This window comes from Fringilla coelebs, assembly GCF_963513975.1.
Source record: "Fringilla coelebs genome assembly, chromosome: 3".
NCBI lineage: Eukaryota > Metazoa > Chordata > Aves > Passeriformes > Fringillidae > Fringilla > Fringilla coelebs.
In genome coordinates, this window is record NC_140030.1 from 76,684 (window position 1) to 97,491 (window position 20,808).

The following is a 20,808-nucleotide window of genomic DNA, read 5'->3' on the forward strand; positions in this document are numbered from 1 at the left end:
CCTGAAGGCACAATAGGAGAAATTCCAACACAACAGGCTACCAGGGCCTGGGAGGGCCCAAATTTTTTATTTTATTTAGGAACAGTTTGGAGAGTGTCTTTGAATGTTACTGGATTTTTTTCAAAGAGAATCCTACTTTTCCTTTCTGAATCAACTGGAAGTCGCCTCCTGTTCATGCTGTGCTTGTTATGCCCATCTTCATTCCTGAATTAAAAATTAAAGAATAAAAAATAGAAAAGGATTTTTAAAAAGAAGAAATATTAATAATATTATTAATATTGATATTACCAATAAAATAGTAATAATAATTGTAATAAGTAAGTTGTCAATTTTCTGATAATTTCTTCTTTGCAGATTCTTTTGTGGATGAAAAGTTTAGTGTTTTCTTTTACTATTTAAAAGATGTTATTTTGCCATGTGTCATCCTGGAGATAAAAACTGCTTTGCTTTCTTGGGTTCTTTGGGTTTCTTCCCTTGAGTTGCTGGAAATTTTTCTGGTTGAAAATTAAAAGGTGTTAAAAATTTTAAAAGGTGGGGAGAAAGAAAAAAAGGGGGAAAAAGCAGGAAAAAAGTGAAAAACAAGGGGAAAATCTCTTAAAAATATAAAAATATAAATATAAAAATATAAAAAGCAAGCAAAAAAAGGTTTGTTTCCAATGTGCACCTGAGTGTCTTGATTTTTCCATGTTTTTTGGTGTAGTCCTGATTTGTAGAGTTCTCCAGACAGGATGCTGAGCTTGGTGGAGATTGTGGAGCTGCTGGAGCCATTCCCAGTTTTCCTTCCCACCTGTAGTATCCGATGCCGTCACACGTGTCCATTTTGGAGCACCAAATGTGCCGTTTTTATAAATTCCTGACACCCAGAATGACATGATTCCATGGGAATTTGTGAGGGGAACTGGAGGATTTGAAATTCCCGATGCCTGGAATGCTGTTATTCCATGGCATCGCAATGTTGCCCACCAAATGCAACCCTGGACCATCAAATCCAAATTTTGACCATCAAATCATACTTTTGACCAATAAATCCAACTGCTCACCACCAAATCCAAACTTGGACCTTCAAATCCAAACTCTATCAAAATCAGCCTTTGAGCACCAGGGATGGGATGGGATGGGATGGGATGGGGCCAAGCTGGCAGCAGCTTATCAGCCCTGTAGCCCAGCTCTGCCACTCACCCTCCTGCAGTGGCTGGAACGGCAGCACCTCTTCAGTCTCCAGTCCTGGGTCAGGTTCAGGGTCATCTTCCTGCTCCTCCACCCAGACCAGCTTGGGCACTCTCGGGGGTTTCTGCTTAATGTCACTGATTAGAATCATGGCTAATTGCAAGACAAATACCTCTGGAAGACCACAATCCACCAAGTCCCACAGTCTGGCTGCAAGGTCAGCTGCAGGAACAACGCCTTGGAAAAGCTCCGGGTCAGACACAAATGAGCGTGCTGTGTGAGGGCTCCTCATGGCACTGCTCTGTCCCTTCCTGTCCCGTCATGTCCTCTGAGCACTCTGGCATGCTCGATCAGCTGCACGAACAACGCCTTGGAAAAGCTCCGGGTCGGACACAAATGAGCGCGCTGTGCAGGGGCTCCTCACGGCACCGCTCTGTCCCGTCCTGTCCCGTTGTGTGCTCCGAGCACTCTGGCACGCTCTTGTCACCACCAGCTCCTATGTCACCACGTGTCACAAAGGGCCCTTGCATACCCTGTCCCATTCCATGCCACGGTGACCGTGCTGCACCGTGTCACAAAGGGCCCTTGCACACACTGCCACCTGCCCTGGGGCCACCCCCAGCCCACCCAAAGTGGCCCCAGGTGTCTAAGCCAGCCCAACAGGAAGGGCTGAGAGCATCAGCAAACGCTGCCCTGCTCTGCGGGCTCAGGGCAGCAGAAGGAGCCCCCAGGGCTGCCGACGCAGCCGCGCTGGGAAGGGCACAGGGCCTTCCAGGGAAGCTGGCGCGGCCTCCTAGGGACACGTCCCGGCCGGTGGCCATCCTAAACTTGCGGGTGTGACACCCATAAGGAATGGGTGGGCCCGGGCACGAATGCTGCTCTGAGCCCTGGGGCCCAGGGAGCGCTGACATCAGCAGGTGTGGCAGAGTCCCTGCCCAAGCAGACTTCCCACGCCCCGAGCCCTGGCAGCGCTGGTGCCCATCTCCTGCCCCAGAGACCTGTGTCCCCGGAGGGCTTCTGTGCCAGAGGGAGCCAAAGCCCACTTGCATTGGGGGCTGTGCTCCTTCCTGCAGTGGCTGTTGGCAGGAGCACCTGGAGCAACTGCTGGCAACACTTGGTCTCTGTCAGAAGCTCTTACTCCATGCTGGAATTATTTTCTCATTCTTCCCTGCCTTCTCCCTTCTGCCCCTCTGCCAAGTGCAACAGGCCTCAAGGACTGAAAGGAGCACAGAGGGCCAAAGGAGGACACCTGCAACTTCCTCGCTGGGAGCTCCTAGGGAAGCACTTTCCTTAAGAAGCAAGCCCCTTTCCTCCAAAGGTGTTTCCCCAAATGTGCAGCTTTCCTGGGGAACACCAACACACACCCTTTAGAGATGTTGGCACAGCTGAATGACTTCAGGTCCTTTCAGGACAGGCACTCCAGCTGTAGCTCATATTCCCCCAAGTGGGTTTCCAGGTGGAGGTTCAGAGGTGCAGCCCCAGGCCCTCTACAAACACAAGCTGCCCGCTGCCTTTTCACCTGCCTCAGCTCCTGCCTGCACTCACGGCGCCAAAACCAGGCTGTTCCTGGACAGGAACCAGAGCCCTGTTCCAGCAGGATGCTCTTGCCAGCACCTTCCGGGATGCTCTGCTGTGCATGCAGCGCTTTTCATGCCCACTCCCAACAGGCTTGGGAACAGAGAGCACAACCTGGCTGGCTCTGCCACCAGCACACCCCAAACACAGGCGGAGAAAGAAGCAGTAGGGGTTGTTTTGCTGCCATGCCCAAGAGAGACTGGAAGGGTGCCCTCCCTCTGGTCTCCCCTGGTTGGCTTTCTGACTGGGTCTGAGCCTGGGGCTGCCATTCCTCACTTGTGGGAACCAGAACCACACCCAGTATCCCAGCACTACCTGACAGCACTCCAGGCACTGGCACGGTCGTGTGTCCAAGTCTTGGGCACCGTGCTGCTGCTTCATTTGCTCTTAGGCACACCGAAAGCTCACTGCTAAGCCCGGATGGTCTCTGGTTCTGCCCTCTTCCTCATCCAGTGCAGGGATGGAGCACTGCTGTGCTTTCAGGAAGCTATTCTTGAAAATTTACAGCATTCCAAGCTCCTTTGCCCTCTGTGGGCGCTTGCCCTGGGATCCCTCACAGCTGGGTTCAGAGGGAACCCAGGTTGATTCTTCCAAAATCCAGGGGCTCCAGGGTGCTCTGCAAGATCTGGAACTGCACAGTGTTGTGGAACTGCACCCTCAGCACAGGGACATTCCCAGCCTGACCTGCCCTCGTTCCTCTGTGTCTGTGCACAAAACACGGCGTGGAAGAGAACGGCAGCAGGGGCCCATATGTCCCAGGGCCCCGGATTTGCTTCACTTCCACAGAGATGCAAGCAAAGTGAAGAAGCCAAACTGTTTATTAATATAAGGCAAAGCAAAGGGATGAGCTGGGGGGGAGAAAAGGGGATGGGCACTGTCTGAGGGCTGCAGGGAGGGAGCTGTCAATAGGGAGGAAGAGTGGAGGGGAAAAAGGTGACAGTCTGAGGGCTGGTGGGGCAGAGCTATCTACTAAAGGGAGGAATAGAGGAGCGGAAAAGTGGGGATGGGCAGTGTCTGAGGGCTGCAGGGAGGGAGCTGTCAATAGGGAGGCAGAGCGCTGAAGCCATGAGAAGCGTGCCCAGCATCAGCTGTGCCAGGACTTCCAGCAGGGCTGAGAACTGATGTCCTCTTTGGCGTCTCCTGGTTCTGTTCTTGGGACACTGGGCTGGCACGTTGCCTCCGGGCTTGAAGGGCTGAAAGAGAGAGGAACGGAACCATGGCAACAGCGCGGTTCTGTGGGAATCCTACAAGACCTTCAGAACAGGACCATGTGATGCAGAAGGGAGTAGGAGACACTGGAATCAGTTGGGAGGTACCTGCCATGACTCCCCCACGTGTCCCTGAAATCTCTCTGTGCTCTGCCCACATCACCCCTCGTCCGCACAATGAGCGGAGCCCTCCAAAGCCGGGGCAGGGCTTGCAGCTCCCACCGCTGCCAGCCCCCGCTGTCAGCCCGCTGCCCTCACTCACCTCTCCAGATCAGCTGGAGCTCTTCCTGCTGCCTCCTCAGGCAGCGCCCAGCCATGCCTGTGAACACAAAGCCTGTCACGGCCCCAGCGGCACAACTCCCTGCCAGCGGCGCTGCCGGCGCTGTGGCCGCACGCCCTGCTAGCCCGGCAGGGCTCAGCCCAGGCCCTTGCCGCACGCTGCCGCCCAAGGGCACGGCTGCCAGAGGGCGGCAGCGGCGCCGCCCGGGCCCGGGCTGGGCTCCACGGCGCCGGGCCCGGGCGGCGCTGCCGGGGCACCAGGCGGGGCTGGGGCCGAGCAGCGGGGGGCGGGGGAGGGAGCCCGGGCTCGTGGCTCACCCATGAATCTGACGGCCGCCCCTCGCCGGGGCTCCTGTGGGCTCTCCAGGTTGGGCAGGGCCCGGCGCAAGTTCTCGATCGCTTGGCTCCTGTCCTCTACCAGCTGGAGAGAGTGGCAGGAGGGAAGGGTTGGTGCGGGTTCTGCCCCTCGGCCGGGCGCTGCCTGCGCCCAGCCCCGGCCTCCCCTGCCCGCATAGCCCTCAGGCGCGGCCAGTAGCCGCTGGCGCCGGGCTCCCGCGGGGAGGCGGCAGAGGGCCGGCTGCTGCCCAGGGAGCCGCGTGTGCCGGCCCGCCCCGCAGCCCCGCCGGGCGGGAGCTCCATGGACACCCGGCTCGGGCCCACAGGAGCCTGGAGAAGAGCCCACGCGGCCTGCCTCTGGGTGCAGCTCCGGGCAGGGGCACAGCTGCCCACCCCGCATACTGAGCGCCGCCCTCAGGGGCCTTCTCCAGGCTGAGGCTGGTGCGTGCAGGCCCTCCTTACCAGGCACTCAGCGATATTCAACGGCAGCTCCTTCTTCAGCAGCTGTTCAAGATCTCTCCTCTTCAGGAACCCGGCCGCACAACGCAGCGTTTCCCGGGAGGCCTGGAGAGCAGCAGAGACCCAGAGATGGCCCCACAGCCCAGGGCACATGACCCACATCCCTGTGCCAAGGCCTGGAGCAGGCTGCAGCCTGCGAGGCAACAGAGCAAGAGGCAGCCGAGCCCCCTCCCAGAGATCCTCCAGCATCACAGAAAACCTCACCTTTGCCACATCCCAGTTCTCATCATGATAGTGAATTAAAAGTGCATACAGGCTCTTGTTCACAATTGTGTTCAGGGACTTTTTTCCCTCATCCACTACCAGTTCCATCACCTTACGGAAGAGTTGAATGGAGAGCACCTGCACATGGCTGTTGTCCTAGAGGAAAGAAAAATACCTCCATCAACTGCTCCAGGCCAACCTGGGCAAAGGCCTGAAAATCCAGAGGCCACAAAGTTTCTGGGAAGCACCCGATGCCTGTGGCTCAGGATGTAGAGCCTTACATGGTCAAAGAGCAGCAGGAGTGCCTCAGCCAGCTTTGGGGCAGTGGTGCTGGATACCAAGATGTCTTTGTGCTGGAGCAGATTAGTGAAAACACGGAGGGTCATGCTGACCACCTCTCCATCTGCATCATCCAGCAGCTCCAGAAGGCTTGGAGACAGATAACACATTCTCCTGGCCTGTGTGTGGAATACAAGGCTGTGCTGGGAAGCCGTGGATGGCTGCAGTGCCAACACCGCCCTGGCGCTGCAACCCCACCCTGCTGCTGCAGGGCCCAGAGGCCAAAGGCCTGACCCAGGGCACTGGGGCAGGTGAGGCAGGAGAGCTGGGAGCAGCTGCCTCAGCTCCTGAAGCCCTGCCAGCCCAAGGGGCTGCTTTCCTCAGCGCAGCTTCAGCCGCTGCCCCCTTCTCACCATCAAGGGATCCTTGCTGACCACCACAAGGCCTCTGAGCGCCAGGCGACGGCGCTCCCTGCACTTGCTGTGCAGAAACCTCGACAAGATCTTCAGGACACTGCCACCACATTCACTCAAGTCCAGGCACTCGAGGACCTGAAAGGCACAGGGCAGTGACAGGGAACCCGGCCTGCAGGAGCCCGGAACCGCACAGGGCTGGGCCCAGGCAGCTGGGGCTGTGAGAGGGCAGAGAGTTGGAAGGCAACTCAGTGAGGCAGTGCTGGCCTTGAAGCTCACCTCCACAAGGAATGCCAGGAAGGGCAGATCCCAGTATGGGTCCTTCCTGCTGAGCTGCCGGAGCAAGTGGTGCGCGATGCGAGAACACAGAGGGATCAAGTTGCTGCGCATCTCCCTGGAAGGAGGAAAAAGGCACCAAGACCCTGAGGTGGGGAGGCAAACCTCTCCCAGGACTGACTCACAATGGTCTGGTCTTTCCCCAGCATCCCTGGAGGGGATGTGGGTGCTCTGGGAGGTGGCCCCTTCTGGGCCCCCTCCTCTCCCAGCCTTTTCCAGTCTCCTTGGCCATCCCTCAGTGATGAGGCCCTCTGGCCCATGATCACAGGGACTGCGTGGGGCACAGAGCACAAATGCCGGGGCTCGTGGGGAGAAGGGGGTCTCACCTGGCCAGCAGACCCATGGCATAGTGCTGGGTGTCGGCACACAGCAGCGTGTCCCAACCACGCTTGCGCTCCATAGCCATCACCTCATTATCACACCGCAGTCGGCAGAGCAGAGCCTTCATGGTCTGCACTGCAAACCTGTGTGCATAGCAAAGCCCAGGTCACACTGGGAGCACTGGCTCTGGAAACAAGGGCATGGGAAGGATAGGAGGACTGGGACCTGTTGGGCTTGCTAGGCAGGCGGTGTTCTTCCTGGCATGCTCTCCACAAGTTACTAGCTTCCACTGGTGGCATCTGCTGCGTGGTGATGACAACATGGAAAAGCAGAGCCACAAACAGGCGGGAGGAATAAAGGATCATGGCCTCATGGCACTCAGGCATCTGGACAATCACCCGGATCACCAGAGTTGCCTGCAAAAGAAGCAGCCCAAGACAGCACTCAGTGCCAAGGTGTCCGTGGGGCAGGGCCCAAGGGCAGATGTAGGAGGAGCAGCAGGCCTGGTATCCCCTGAGCCTGTCCCTAGCCCAGGTTTCAGCCCAGTGACTGAAGCATGGAGAGAACAGAGAGCTGCTGGAGAGGTGACTGAGGGGCAAGCAAAGGCCAGTTCCAGAAACTCACAGTCAGGGCAAAAACATCCCTGTTGTCTCCATCAGAGGTGCATGTGCTGTGCAGTGGCCAATCCTCCATCACGCAGAGCAGTGTTGGCAGTACTTTCTCCACTGCTGCTCCTGATGATCCTATGGTTCTCCATATCATGGTAGCAGCTCTGTGGGATCAGATATCTGTGTCAGGGGCATCTCAGTCACAGTACCACGCCCTGTGCAGCTGTGGGGGCACAAGTGACAGTGCCCCAGTGCCCTGATGGGCTGGGAGGGAGCATTGGCAGCAGGCTTGGGAAACAGAGGGGCCGGAGGGTCCTGGACCTCTCTGCCTGTCTGGCACACCCCACAGCGCAGGCTGTGCAGGGCCATTAGCCATAAAGGCTGGTGAGCCCTGAGCTCTCCAGGCATATGGGCCCTGTACCTGTCGCATGTTGGGGCACAGCGCAGGAGGGTCAGCACCAGATCAGCAGGGTGTTCTTCAGCCAGCCACACAATGTCAATTTGCAGCCTGGCATCCAAAGTCATGTGGGACACCAGCCTCTGGTGAATTCTCCTTATGATGGCTGGCACCTGCAGGAGCCAGGGGGGAGACTTGGAGCACTGTCCAAGGGAGCAACTTCCCCAGCTTCCCCGAGAAGTGCTTCCCTTCCCACCACACTCTGCTGGCCTCAAAGGCTGAGGGGGCCCAGTAACCATGGCTTGAGAGGACACACGATCCAGGGAGGCCTCGAGGCCTGGCCCCAAACGGCTTACCTGCTGCTGAGGAGGAACAGCACTCTCCTCAAAAAAATCCTTAGTGCGAGCAGGAATCGCAGTGGGAACAGGCATGGTGCCAGTATTTGTGATGCCCTGAATCATTCTGGCGTCAGTGTTTCTGACGGCCATCCTCTCAGTCATTGCCATGTGAACAGGCTTCACCCTTTGATAATTCATTGAATTGTTTCTGGAGTGTGCTGTCGATTTTGGGCTGGCATGAGACTTTGCCTGGAACTTGGTCAGATGGGACTCAGGCTGGGCTGGGACCTCAGCTGCTGTGGTGCTGGTCTTTCTATGCTGAATGGGCAGGAATTTCATCAACATTTGCAGAACAAAAGACAGGGAAGCTAGGGATGCTCCATGCGTGCTCCAAGCCTGGTGGTGCTTGGCTGAGCAGGGACAGCAGGCCCAGCCCAGCTGGGGGTGGCTGCAGGTACCTTCAGGGTGTTGCAGAAGTGGCCACAGCCGGGTTCCTGCTCTTGTGTCTTGTCCAGGGCTGCATCTGGCAAAGAGCAAGTGCAGCCAGAGCTGAGGGGCTGCGGGAGAGGCCGGAGAACACAGCCCAGGCCTGCGCTCCCCAGGCAGGGAGAGCCCTGGGATGCCCTAGGCGATGGAGCAGGGCCACTGCGGGGTGTCTGCCCAGCCCCTGTTCCATCCTGTCTGAGGGCGTGTCCCCAGGGGATGGCATGGGATGGGCCCGGACCGGATGGCATGGCCCATCAGCCCTGTGGCCCAGCTCTGCCACTCACCATCCTGCTGTGGCTGGAACTGCTCCAGTTTTTCACGCTGTTGTGCGGGGGCAGTTTCAGGCCTTCTCTTTTTTCTCCGTCTGTAAACTCTGAAGGGGGTAGGGAATCTACCCGCCATTCCAGAGTCTGGCCTCAAGGGCACCCACCAGAAGGACGGCCCCAGAAAGCTCCAAGTCAACAAGTCCTCAAAGGCACCTGCAAAAGAGAAGCCTCGGGAAGGCTGCGGGTGACCAAGGCCCGCAGTCTTACCACGAGGTCACCTGTAGGAAACAACGCCTTGGAAAAGCTCCGGGTCGGACACAAATGAGCGCGCTGTGCAGGGGCTCCTCACGGCACCGCTCTGTCCCGTCCTGTCCCGTTGTGTGCTCCGAGCACTCTGGCACGCTCTTGTCACCACCAGCTCCTATGTCACCACGTGTCACAAAGGGCCCTTGCATACCCTGTCCCATTCCATGCCACGGTGACCGTGCTGCACCGTGTCACAAAGGGCCCTTGCACACACTGCCACCTGCCCTGGAGCCACCCCCAGCCCACCCAAAGTGGCCCCAGGTGTCTAAGCCAGCCCAACAGGAAGGGCTGAGAGCATCAGCAAACGCTGCCCTGCTCTGCGGGCTCAGGGCAGCAGAAGGAGCCCCCAAGGCTGCCGACGCAGCCGCGCTGGGAAGGGCACAGGGCCTTCCAGGGAAGCTGGCGCGGCCTCCTAGGGACACGTCCCGGCCGGTGGCCATCCTAAACTTGCGGGTGTGACACCCATAAGGAATGGGTGGGCCCGGGCACGAATGCTGCTCTGAGCCCTGGGGCCCAGGGAGCGCTGACATCAGCAGGTGTGGCAGAGTCCCTGCCCAAGCAGACTTCCCACGCCCCGAGCCCTGGCAGCGCTGGTGCCCATCTCCTGCCCCAGAGACCTGTGCCCCCGGAGGGCTTCTGTGCCAGAGGGAGCCAAAGCCCACTTGCATTGGGGGCTGTGCTCCTTCCTGCAGTGGCTGTTGGCAGGAGCACCTGGAGCAACTGCTGGCAACACTTGGTCTCTGTCAGAAGCTCTTACTCCATGCTGGAATTATTTTCTCATTCTTCCCTGCCTTCTCCCTTCTGCCCCTCTGCCAAGTGCAACAGGCCTCAAGGACTGAAAGGAGCACAGAGGGCCAAAGGAGGACACCTGCAACTTCCTCGCTGGGAGCTCCTAGGGAAGCACTTTCCTTAAGAAGCAAGCCCCTTTCCTCCAAAGGTGTTTCCCCAAATGTGCAGCTTTCCTGGGGAACACCAACACACACCCTTTAGAGATGTTGGCACAGCTGAATGACTTCAGGTCCTTTCAGGACAGGCACTCCAGCTGTAGCTCATATTCCCCCAAGTGGGTTTCCAGGTGGAGGTTCAGATGTGCAGCCCCAGGCCCTCTACAAACACAAGCCGCCCGCTGCCTTTTCACCTGCCTCAGCTCCTGCCTGCACTCACGGCGCCAAAACCAGGCTGTTCCTGGCCAGGAACCAGAGCCCTGTTCCAGCAGGATGCTCTTGCCAGCACCTTCCGGGATGCTCTGCTGTGCATGCAGCGCTTTTCATGCCCACTCCCAACAGGCTTGGGAACAGAGAGCACAACCTGGCTGGCTCTGCCACCAGCACACCCCAAACACAGGCGGAGAAAGAAGCAGTAGGGGTTGTTTTGCTGCCATGCCCAAGAGAGACTGGAAGGGTGCCCTCCCTCTGGTCTCCCCTGGTTGGCTTTCTGACTGGGTCTGAGCCTGGGGCTGCCATTCCTCACTTGTGGGAACCAGAACCACACCCAGTATCCCAGCACTACCTGACAGCACTCCAGGCACTGGCACGGTCGTGTGTCCAAGTCTCGGGCACCGTGCTGCTGCTTCATTTGCTCTTAGGCACACCGAAAGCTCACTGCTAAGCCCGGATGGTCTCTGGTTCTGCCCTCTTCCTCATCCAGTGCAGGGATGGAGCACTGCTGTGCTTTCAGGAAGCTATTCTTGAAAATTTACAGCATTCCAAGCTCCTTTGCCCTCTGTGGGCGCTTGCCCTGGGATCCCTCACAGCCGGGTTCAGAGGGAACCCAGGTTGATTCTTCCAAAATCCAGGGGCTCCAGGGTGCTCTGTGTCCTGGTTTAGGACAAGTAAGGGGAAATCTCCAAAAGGGAGTCCCCTAAAAACAAACCTCCAACCACTCCTCCTCCAATACCGGGTTCGGGAAGGAATTCCTCGGAGGAGCAAAGTGGAAAACAAAACCTATTTATTGACAAATAATAAAGGAACACTCCCCAACACAAGAAAAGAAAAAGAAACCAGGCGGTGCTGTGGAGGGCGCTGAGCTTCTCTCGCAGACTCCAGGGGTCCTGGACGTCCCAGGTCAGGTCTGGAGCCGGTACAGTATCTTCAGGGGAGGGTAAGAAAGAGGGAACGAAAGAAAAGGGAAAAAAAAACAGCGCAGAAAGCAAGCGAGCAGCGGCCGGCCAAAGCAAGCAGCAGGAGCAAGCAAGCAAGCAGCTACGCTAGCAGCTACACCAAAAGCTAAGGTGCCCGGTCACCCTCACCCCCTCCCTCCCCGCCCCGCCGCAGCAAGACGGCCGGGGGAGGGAGGGGGAAAGGCGCAAATGCTAGACACAACACACGATATTGGGATAAAGGCTGTCACCCCACGACACTCCACCCCTTATCCCATATCGTGAACATACAGTAAAAACTTTCATTTCACTTACTCACACCTTTGACACAGTTTCTTTCTGTCTCACATTCAACAAATAATGACATTCATACATGAGTCTCATCCTACAATCAGGTCTCCTTGAGGTACACACCGTGTTGTTCCATCTTTCTGCATTATCTACTATGTATAACCTGGTCTTTGAGCAAAGACAATCCTACGGATGGGTTTGTCTGTAATCTTTTCTTAAGCCTCTGAGGTCCTTCAGAGAAAAGGAGTCAATATTAGCTCCAGAATCTGTGGCCCTTGATGTGGCCTCTGATTTTGGTGAGGGTCCTTCTCCTGCATCATCATCATCATCCTCCACCTTTCGATCGGTTTTGCTTTTACACTTTCTACCTCTTGTATTAGCTGCAACAGCTATAGGTTGAGGCCTATTGTCTGATTCAGCTGCTAGCCTGGAGCCTGGGATGTTAGCTGCAGCCTGGGTCACTGGGATAGTAACTAACTTATCTCCCTGTTCCCTTTCTGCTATCTGCTGCTCCACAGTATCTAGCAGAGTACGGTAAACAAACGCCAAGGCTCAGCTCACTGCAGTGATCCTTTCCTCCTTAGTATTACCATGGCACTTCTCCCTCAAATACTTTGCCACCTCGACTGGGTTCTGAATTTGATTAGATGGAAAGTCTCAGTCTACAGGGTCCGAAAATTCCTTTAAAGTCTGGCCCATATCCTCCCATTTTCCACTCCAGTCAAGATTTTTCCTGCTTTGTTTTACTCCTGAATCAGGAGTCTCTCTAACCCCTCTCGAAATCTCAGCTTTCATTTTATATACACTCCAGACAGTATAGGAAAAGCTTAATAAATTAAATGCCAGAAAGATGGTTTCTTTTAAACTCAGGGGAAATTCAATATTTTCTAATAGAGATGTCAACAACTCAGAGGAGAAGAAGGAAGACGAAAGCTGAAAAGCGCCTTCCCCTTCTTCTCCCCAAACAACCTCAGTACACAGCCATGACAACAATCTATACATTCCTGAAATAAAGTCCAGCATTTTAAACCCCCGACAAATCATCACACATAAGGCCAGCCCACTGACTATTCTGGTTAATGCCCCTCTCCTACAAAAATAACTTATTAGAGATAACACCAGAGCTATTTTTGGGTAAGGGAATAACCCTAGGGACCACAAAGGTATTAACACTTCAAAAACCCCTAGGGACCAGAAATAACGGCAGGCTTCCACCCCAAATGACATTATGAAATACCAATATGCCCACAAAAACCAAAACCAAAATATTATTGTTATAGGTTTTTTTTCCACTGTCTTTGGCTTCCGTTTCCCGGCCAATGCACCAAAAAGTTAACTGTCCTGGTTTAGGACAAGTAAGGGGAAATCTCCAAAAGGGAGTCCCCTAAAAACAAACCTCCAACCACTCCTCCTCCAATACCGGGTTCGGGAAGGAATTCCTCGGAGGAGCAAAGTGGAAAACAAAACCTATTTATTGACAAATAATAAAGGAACACTCCCCAACACAAGAAAAGAAAAAGAAACCAGGCGGTGCTGTGGAGGGCGCTGAGCTTCTCTCGCAGACTCCAGGAGTCCTGGACGTCCCAGGTCAGGTCTGGAGCCGGTACAGTATCTTCAGGGGAGGGTAAGAAAGAGGGAACGAAAGAAAAGGGAAAAAAAAACAGCGCAGAAAGCAAGCGAGCAGCGGCCGGCCAAAGCAAGCAGCAGGAGCAAGCAAGCAAGCAGCTACGCTAGCAGCTACACGAAAAGCTAAAGTGCCCGGTCACCCTCACCCCCTCCCTCCCCGCCCCGCCGCAGCAAGACGGCCGGGGGAGGGAGGGGGAAAGGCGCAAATGCTAGACACAACACACGATATTGGGATAAAAGCTGTCACCCCACGACACTCTGCAAGATCTGGAACTGCACAGTGTTGTGGAACTGCACCTTCAGCACAGGGACATTCCCAGCCTGACCTGCCCTCGTTCCTCTGTGTCTGTGCACAAAACACGGCGTGGAAGAGAACGGCAGCAGGGGCCCATATGTCCCAGGGCCCCGGATTTGCTTCACTTCCACAGAGATGCAAGCAAAGTGAAGAAGCCAAACTGTTTATTAATATAAGGCAAAGCAAAGGGATGAGCTGGGGGGGAGAAAAGGGGATGGGCACTGTCTGAGGGCTGCAGGGAAGGAGCTGTCAATAGGGAGGAAGAGTGGAGGGGAAAAAAGGTGACAGTCTGAGGGCTGGTGGGGCAGAGCTATCTACTAAAGGGAGGAATAGAGGAGCGGAAAAGTGGGGATGGGCAGTGTCTGAGGGCTGCAGGGAGGGAGCTGTCAATAGGGAGGCAGAGCGCTGAAGCCATGAGAAGCGTGCCCAGCATCAGCTGTGCCAGGACTTCCAGCAGGGCTGAGAACTGATGTCCTCTTTGGCGTCTCCTGGTTCTGTTCTTGGGACACTGGGCTGGCACGTTGCCTCCGGGCTTGAAGGGCTGAAAGAGAGAGGAACGGAACCATGGCAACAGCGCGGTTCTGTGGGAATCCTACAAGACCTTCAGAACAGGACCATGTGATGCAGAAGGGAGTAGGAGACACTGGAATCAGTTGGGAGGTACCTGCCATGACTCCCCCACGTGTCCCTGAAATCTCTCTGTGCTCTGCCCACATCACCCCTCGTCCGCACAATGAGCGGAGCCCTCCAAAGCCGGGGCAGGGCTTGCAGCTCCCACCGCTGCCAGCCCCCGCTGTCAGCCCGCTGTCCTCACTCACCTCTCCAGATCAGCTGGAGCTCTTCCTGCTGCCTCCTCAGGCAGCGCCCAGCCATGCCTGTGAACACAAAGCCTGTCACGGCCCCAGCGGCACAACTCCCTGCCAGCGGCGCTGCCGGCGCTGTGGCCGCACGCCCTGCTAGCCCGGCGGGGCTCAGCCCAGGCCCTTGCCGCACGCTGCCGCCCAAGGGCACGGCTGCCAGAGGGCGGCAGCGGCGCCGCCCGGCCCGGGCTGGGCTCCACGGCGCCGGGCCCGGGCGGCGCTGCCGGGGCACCAGGCGGGGCTGGGGCCGAGCAGCGGGGGGCGGGGGAGGGAGCCCGGGCTCGTGGCTCACCCATGAATCTGACGGCCGCCCCTCGCCGGGGCTCCTGTGGGCTCTCCAGGTTGGGCAGGGCCCGGCGCAAGTTCTCGATCGCTTGGCTCCTGTCCTCTACCAGCTGGAGAGAGTGGCAGGAGGGAAGGGTTGGTGCGGGTTCTGCCCCTCGGCCGGGCGCTACCTGCGCCCAGCCCCGGCCTCCCCTGTCCGCATAGCCCTCAGGCGCGGCCAGTAGCCGCTGGCGCCGGGCTCCCGCGGGGAGGCGGCAGAGGGCCGGCTGCTGCCCAGGGAGCCGCGTGTGCCGGCCCGCCCCGCAGCCCCGCCGGGCGGGAGCTCCATGGACACCCGGCTCGGGCCCACAGGAGCCTGGAGAAGAGCCCACGCGGCCTGCCTCTGGGTGCAGCTCCGGGCAGGGGCACAGCTGCCCACCCCGCATACTGAGCGCCGCCCTCAGGGGCCTTCTCCAGGCTGAGGCTGGTGCGTGCAGGCCCTCCTTACCAGGCACTCAGCGATATTCAACGGCAGCTCCTTCTTCAGCAGCTGTTCAAGATCTCTCCTCTTCAGGAACCCGGCCGCACAACGCAGCGTTTCCCGGGAGGCCTGGAGAGCAGCAGAGACCCAGAGATGGCCCCACAGCCCAGGGCACATGACCCACATCCCTGTGCCAAGGCCTGGAGCAGGCTGCAGCCTGCGAGGCAACAGAGCAAGAGGCAGCCGAGCCCCCTCCCAGAGATCCTCCAGCATCACAGAAAACCTCACCTTTGCCACATCCCAGTTCTCATCATGATAGTGAATTAAAAGTGCATACAGGCTCTTGTTCACAATTGTGTTCAGGGACTTTTTTCCCTCATCCACTACCAGTTCCATCACCTTACGGAAGAGTTGAATGGAGAGCACCTGCACATGGCTGTTGTCCTAGAGGAAAGAAAAATACCTCCATCAACTGCTCCAGGCCAACCTGGGCAAAGGCCTGAAAATCCAGAGGCCACAAAGTTTCTGGGAAGCACCCGATGCCTGTGGCTCAGGATGTAGAGCCTTACATGGTCAAAGAGCAGCAGGAGTGCCTCAGCCAGCTTTGGGGCAGTGGTGCTGGATACCAAGATGTCTTTGTGCTGGAGCAGATTAGTGAAAACACGGAGGGTCATGCTGACCACCTCTCCATCTGCATCATCCAGCAGCTCCAGAAGGCTTGGAGACAGATAACACATTCTCCTGGCCTGTGTGTAGAATACAAGGCTGTGCTAGGAAGCCGTGGATGGCTGCAGTGCCAACACCGCCCTGGCGCTGCAACCCCACCCTGCTGCTGCAGGGCCCAGAGGCCAAAGGCCTGACCCAGGGCACTGGGGCAGGTGAGGCAGGAGAGCTGGGAGCAGCTGCCTCAGCTCCTGAAGCCCTGCCAGCCCAAGGGGCTGCTTTCCTCAGCGCAGCTTCAGCTGCTGCCCCCTTCTCACCATCAAGGGATCCTTGCTGACCACCACAAGGCCTCTGAGCGCCAGGCGACGGCGCTCCCTGCACTTGCTGTGCAGAAACCTCGACAAGATCTTCAGGACACTGCCACCACATTCACTCAAGTCCAGGCACTCGAGGACCTGAAAGGCACAGGGCAGTGACAGGGAACCCAGCCTGCAGGAGCCCGGAACCGCACAGGGCTGGGCCCAGGCAGCTGGGGCTGTGAGAGGGCAGAGAGTTGGAAGGCAGCTCAGTGAGGCAGTGCTGGCCTTGAGGCTCACCTCCACAAGGAATGCCAGGAAGGGCAGATCCCAGTATGGGTCCTTCCTGCTGAGCTGCCGGAGCAAGTGGTGCGCGATGCGAGAACACAGAGGGATCAAGTTGCGGCGCATCTCCCTGGAAGGAGGAAAAAGGCACCAAGACCCTGAGGTGGGGAGGCAAACCTCTCCCAGGACTGACTCACAATGGTCTGGTCTTTCCCCAGCATCCCTGGAGGGGATGTGGGTGCTCTGGGAGGTGGCCCCTTCTGGGCCCCCTCCTCTCCCAGCCTTTTCCAGTCTCCTTGGCCATCCCTCAGTGATGAGGCCCTCTGGCCCATGATCACAGGGACTGCGTGGGGCACAGAGCACAAATGCCGGGGCTCGTGGGGAGAAGGGGGTCTCACCTGGCCAGCAGACCCATGGCATAGTGCTGGGTGTCGGCACACAGCAGCGTGTCCCAACCACGCTTGCGCTCCATAGCCATCACCTCATTATCACACCGCAGTCGGCAGAGCAGAGCCTTCATGGTCTGCACTGCAAACCTGTGTGCATAGCAAAGCCCAGGTCACACTGGGAGCACTGGCTCTGGAAACAAGGGCATGGGAAGGATAGGAGGACTGGGACCTGTTGGGCTTGCTAGACAGGCGGTGTTCTTCCTGGCATGCTCTCCACAAGTTACTAGCTTCCACTGGTGGCATCTGCTGCGTGGTGATGACAACATGGAAAAGCAGAGCCACAAACAGGCGGGAGGAATAAAGGATCATGGCCTCATGGCACTCAGGCATCTGGACAATCACCCGGATCACCAGAGTTGCCTGCAAAAGAAGCAGCCCAAGACAGCACTCAGTGCCAAGGTGTCCGTGGGGCAGGGCCCAAGGGCAGATGTAGGAGGAGCAGCAGGCCTGGTATCCCCTGAGCCTGTCCCTAGCCCAGGTTTCAGCCCAGTGACTGAAGCATGGAGAGAACAGAGAGCTGCTGGAGAGGTGACTGAGGGGCAAGCAAAGGCCAGTTCCAGAAACTCACAGTCAGGGCAAAAACATCCCTGTTGTCTCCATCAGAGGTGCATGTGCTGTGCAGTGGCCAATCCTCCATCACGCAGAGCAGTGTTGGCAGTACTTTCTCCACTGCTGCTCCTGATGATCCTATGGTTCTCCATATCATGGTAGCAGCTCTGTGGGATCAGATATCTGTGTCAGGGGCATCTCAGTCACAGTACCACGCCCTGTGCAGCTGTGGGGGCACAAGTGACAGTGCCCCAGTGCCCTGATGGGCTGGGAGGGAGCATTGGCAGCAGGCTTGGGAAACAGAGGGGCCGGAGGGTCCTGGACCTCTCTGCCTGTCTGGCACACCCCACAGCGCAGGCTGTGCAGGGCCATTAGCCATAAAGGCTGGTGAGCCCTGAGCTCTCCAGGCATATGGGCCCTGTACCTGTCGCATGTTGGGGCACAGCGCAGGAGGGTCAGCACCAGATCAGCAGGGTGTTCTTCAGCCAGCCACACAATGTCAATTTGCAGCCTGGCATCCAAAGTCATGTGGGACACCAGCCTCTGGTGAATTCTCCTTATGATGGCTGGCACCTGCAGGAGCCAGGGGGGAGACTTGGAGCACTGTCCAAGGGAGCAACTTCCCCAGCTTCCCCGAGAAGTGCTTCCCTTCCCACCACACTCTGCTGGCCTCAAAGGCTGAGGGGGCCCAGTAACCATGGCTTGAGAGGACACACGATCCAGGGAGGCCTCGAGGCCTGGCCCCAAACGGCTTACCTGCTGCTGAGGAGGAACAGCACTCTCCTCAAAAAAATCCTTAGTGCGAGCAGGAATCGCAGTGGGAACAGGCATGGTGCCAGTATTTGTGATGCCCTGAATCATTCTGGCGTCAGTGTTTCTGACGGCCATCCTCTCAGTCATTGCCATGTGAACAGGCTTCACCCTTTGATAATTCATTGAATTGTTTCTGGAGTGTGCTGTCGATTTTGGGCTGGCATGAGACTTTGCCTGGAACTTGGTCAGATGGGACTCAGGCTGGGCTGGGACCTCAGCTGCTGTGGTGCTGGTCTTTCTATGCTGAATGGGCAGGAATTTCATCAACATTTGCAGAACAAAAGACAGGGAAGCTAGGGATGCTCCATGCGTGCTCCAAGCCTGGTGGTGCTTGGCTGAGCAGGGACAGCAGGCCCAGCCCAGCTGGGGGTGGCTGCAGGTACCTTCAGGGTGTTGCAGAAGTGGCCACAGCCGGGTTCCTGCTCTTGTGTCTTGTCCAGGGCTGCATCTGGCAAAGAGCAAGTGCAGCCAGAGCTGAGGGGCTGCGGGAGAGGCCGGAGAACACAGCCCAGGCCTGCGCTCCCCAGGCAGGGAGAGCCCTGGGATGCCCTAGGCGATGGAGCAGGGCCACTGCGGGGTGTCTGCCCAGCCCCTGTTCCATCCTGTCTGAGGGCGTGTCCCCAGGGGACGGCATGGGATGGGCCCGGACCGGATGGCATGGCCCATCAGCCCTGTGGCCCAGCTCTGCCACTCACCATCCTGCTGTGGCTGGAACTGCTCCAGTTTTTCACGCTGTTGTGCGGGGGCAGTTTCAGGCCTTCTCTTTTTTCTCCGTCTGTAAACTCTGAAGGGGGTAGGGAATCTACCCGCCATTCCAGAGTCTGGCCTCAAGGGCACCCACCAGAAGGACGGCCCCAGAAAGCTCCAAGTCAACAAGTCCTCAAAGGCACCTGCAAAAGAGAAGCCTCGGGAAGGCCGCGGGTGACCAAGGCCCGCAGTCTTGCCACGAGGTCACCTGTAGGAAACAACGCCTTGGAAAAGCTCCGGGTCGGACACAAATGAGCGCGCTGTGCAGGGGCTCCTCACGGCACCGCTCTGTCCCGTCCTGTCCCGTTGTGTGCTCCGAGCACTCTGGCACGCTCTTGTCACCACCAGCTCCTATGTCAACACGTGTCACAAAGGGCCCTTGCATACCCTGTCCCATTCCATGCCACGGTGACCGTGCTGCACCGTGTCACAAAGGGCCCTTGCACACACTGCCACCTGCCCTGGAGCCACCCCCAGCCCACCCAAAGTGGCCCCAGGTGTCTAAGCCAGCCCAACAGGAAGGGCTGAGAGCATCAGCAAACGCTGCCCTGCTCTGCGGGCTCAGGGCAGCAGAAGGAGCCCCCAAGGCTGCCGACGCAGCCGCACTGGGAAGGGCACAGGGCCTTCCAGGGAAGCTGGCGCGGCCTCCTAGGGACACGTCCCGGCCGGTGGCCATCCTAAACTTGCGGGTGTGACACCCATAAGGAATGGGTGGGCCCGGGCACGAATGCTGCTCTGAGCCCTGGGGCCCAGGGAGCACTGACATCAGCAGGTGTGGCAGAGTCCCTGCCCAAGCAGACTTCCCACGCCCCGAGCCCTGGCAGTGCTGGTGCCCATCTCCTGCCCCAGAGACCTGTGCCCCCGGAGGGCTTCTGTGCCAGAGGGAGCCAAAGCCCACTTGCATTGGGGGCTGTGCTCCTTCCTGCAGTGGCTGTTGGCAGGAGCACCTGGAGCAACTGCTGGCAACACTTGGTCTCTGTCAGAAGCTCTTACTCCATGCTGGAATTATTTTCTCATTCTTCCCTGCCTTCTCCCTTCTGCCCCTCTGCCAAGTGCAACAGGCCTCAAGGACTGAAAGGAGCACAGAGGGCCAAAGGAGGACACCTGCAACTTCCTCGCTGGGAGCTCCCTGGGAAGCACTTTCCTTGAGAAGCAAGCCCCTTTCCTCCAAAGGTGTTTCCCCAAATGTGCAGCTTTCCTGGGGAACACCAACACACACCCTTTAGAGATGTTGGCACAGCTGAATGACTTCAGGTCCTTTCAGGACAGGCACTCCAGCTGTAGTTCATATTCCCCCAAGTGGGTTTCCAGGTGGAGGTTCAGAGGTGCAGCCCCAGGCCCTCTACAAACACAAGCTGCCCGCTGCCTTTTCACCTGCCTCAGCTCCTGCCTGCACTCACGGCGCCAAAACCAGGCTGTTCCTGGACAGGAACCAGAGCCCTGTTCCAGCAGGATGCTCTTGCCAGCACCTTCCGGGATGCTCTGCTGTGCATGCAGCGCTTTTCATGCCCACTCCCAACAGGCTTGGGAACAGAGAGCACAACCTGGCTGGCTCTGCCACCAGCACACCCCAAACACAGGCGGAGAAAGAAGCAGTAGGGGTTGTTTTGCTGCCATGCCCAAGAGAGACTGGAAGGGTGCCCTCCCTCTGGTCTCCCCTGGTTGGCTTTCTGACTGGGTCTGAGCCTGGGGCTGCCATTCCTCACTTGTGGGAACCAGAACCACACCCAGTATCCCAGCACTACCTGACAGCACTCCAGGCACTGGCACGGTCGTGTGTCCAAGTCTCGGGCACCGTGCTGCTGCTTCATTTGCTCTTAGGCACACCGAAAGCTCACTGCTAAGCCCGGATGGTCTCTGGTTCTGCCCTCTTCCTCATCCAGTGCAGGGATGGAGCACTGCTGTGCTTTCAGGAAGCTATTCTTGAAAATTTACAGCATTCCAAGCTCCTTTGCCCTCTGTGGGCGCTTGCCCTGGGATCCCTCACAGCCGGGTTCAGAGGGAACCCAGGTTGATTCTTCCAAAATCCAGGGGCTCCAGGGTGCTCTGCAAG

General features: G+C 57.7%; 3 protein-coding genes across 3 annotated transcripts; all 3 read right to left on the reverse strand.

Moving 5' to 3' along the window:
• Positions 1-3,349: 3,349 nt before the first annotated feature.
• LOC311151750 (uncharacterized protein) lies at positions 3,350-6,372 on the reverse strand. The gene is made up of 8 exons (XM_084202383.1): positions 6,260-6,372; positions 5,981-6,118; positions 5,570-5,746; positions 5,289-5,444; positions 5,028-5,129; positions 4,548-4,650; positions 4,213-4,269; positions 3,350-3,935 (listed from the first exon to the last, which is right to left on the reverse strand). Exons 1-8 carry the CDS (start codon positions 6,368-6,370, stop codon positions 3,781-3,783), a joined length of 999 nt encoding a protein of 332 aa, XP_084058509.1. The 5' UTR covers positions 6,371-6,372; the 3' UTR covers positions 3,350-3,780.
• A 179-nt stretch (positions 6,373-6,551) lies between these two features.
• LOC311151289 (uncharacterized protein) lies at positions 6,552-10,775 on the reverse strand (the record flags this gene model as incomplete). The annotated part of the gene is made up of 9 exons (XM_084201639.1): positions 10,548-10,775; positions 8,751-9,153; positions 8,439-8,503; positions 7,999-8,298; positions 7,667-7,815; positions 7,262-7,409; positions 6,863-7,053; positions 6,643-6,780; positions 6,552-6,567 (listed from the first exon to the last, which is right to left on the reverse strand). Exons 2-9 carry the CDS (start codon positions 8,866-8,868, stop codon positions 6,552-6,554), a joined length of 1,125 nt encoding a protein of 374 aa, XP_084057765.1. The 5' UTR covers positions 8,869-9,153; positions 10,548-10,775.
• A 193-nt stretch (positions 10,776-10,968) lies between these two features.
• Positions 10,969-20,624, reverse strand: LOC311151427 (maestro heat-like repeat-containing protein family member 7). The gene is made up of 17 exons (XM_084201873.1): positions 20,501-20,624; positions 18,899-19,106; positions 18,704-18,792; positions 18,392-18,456; positions 17,952-18,251; positions 17,620-17,768; positions 17,215-17,362; positions 16,816-17,006; positions 16,596-16,733; positions 16,213-16,327; positions 15,934-16,071; positions 15,523-15,699; positions 15,242-15,397; positions 14,981-15,082; positions 14,501-14,603; positions 14,167-14,223; positions 10,969-13,889 (listed from the first exon to the last, which is right to left on the reverse strand). Exons 5-17 carry the CDS (start codon positions 18,129-18,131, stop codon positions 13,735-13,737), a joined length of 1,809 nt encoding a protein of 602 aa, XP_084057999.1. The 5' UTR covers positions 18,132-18,251; positions 18,392-18,456; positions 18,704-18,792; positions 18,899-19,106; positions 20,501-20,624; the 3' UTR covers positions 10,969-13,734.
• Between the last annotated feature and the right edge of the window lie 184 nt (positions 20,625-20,808).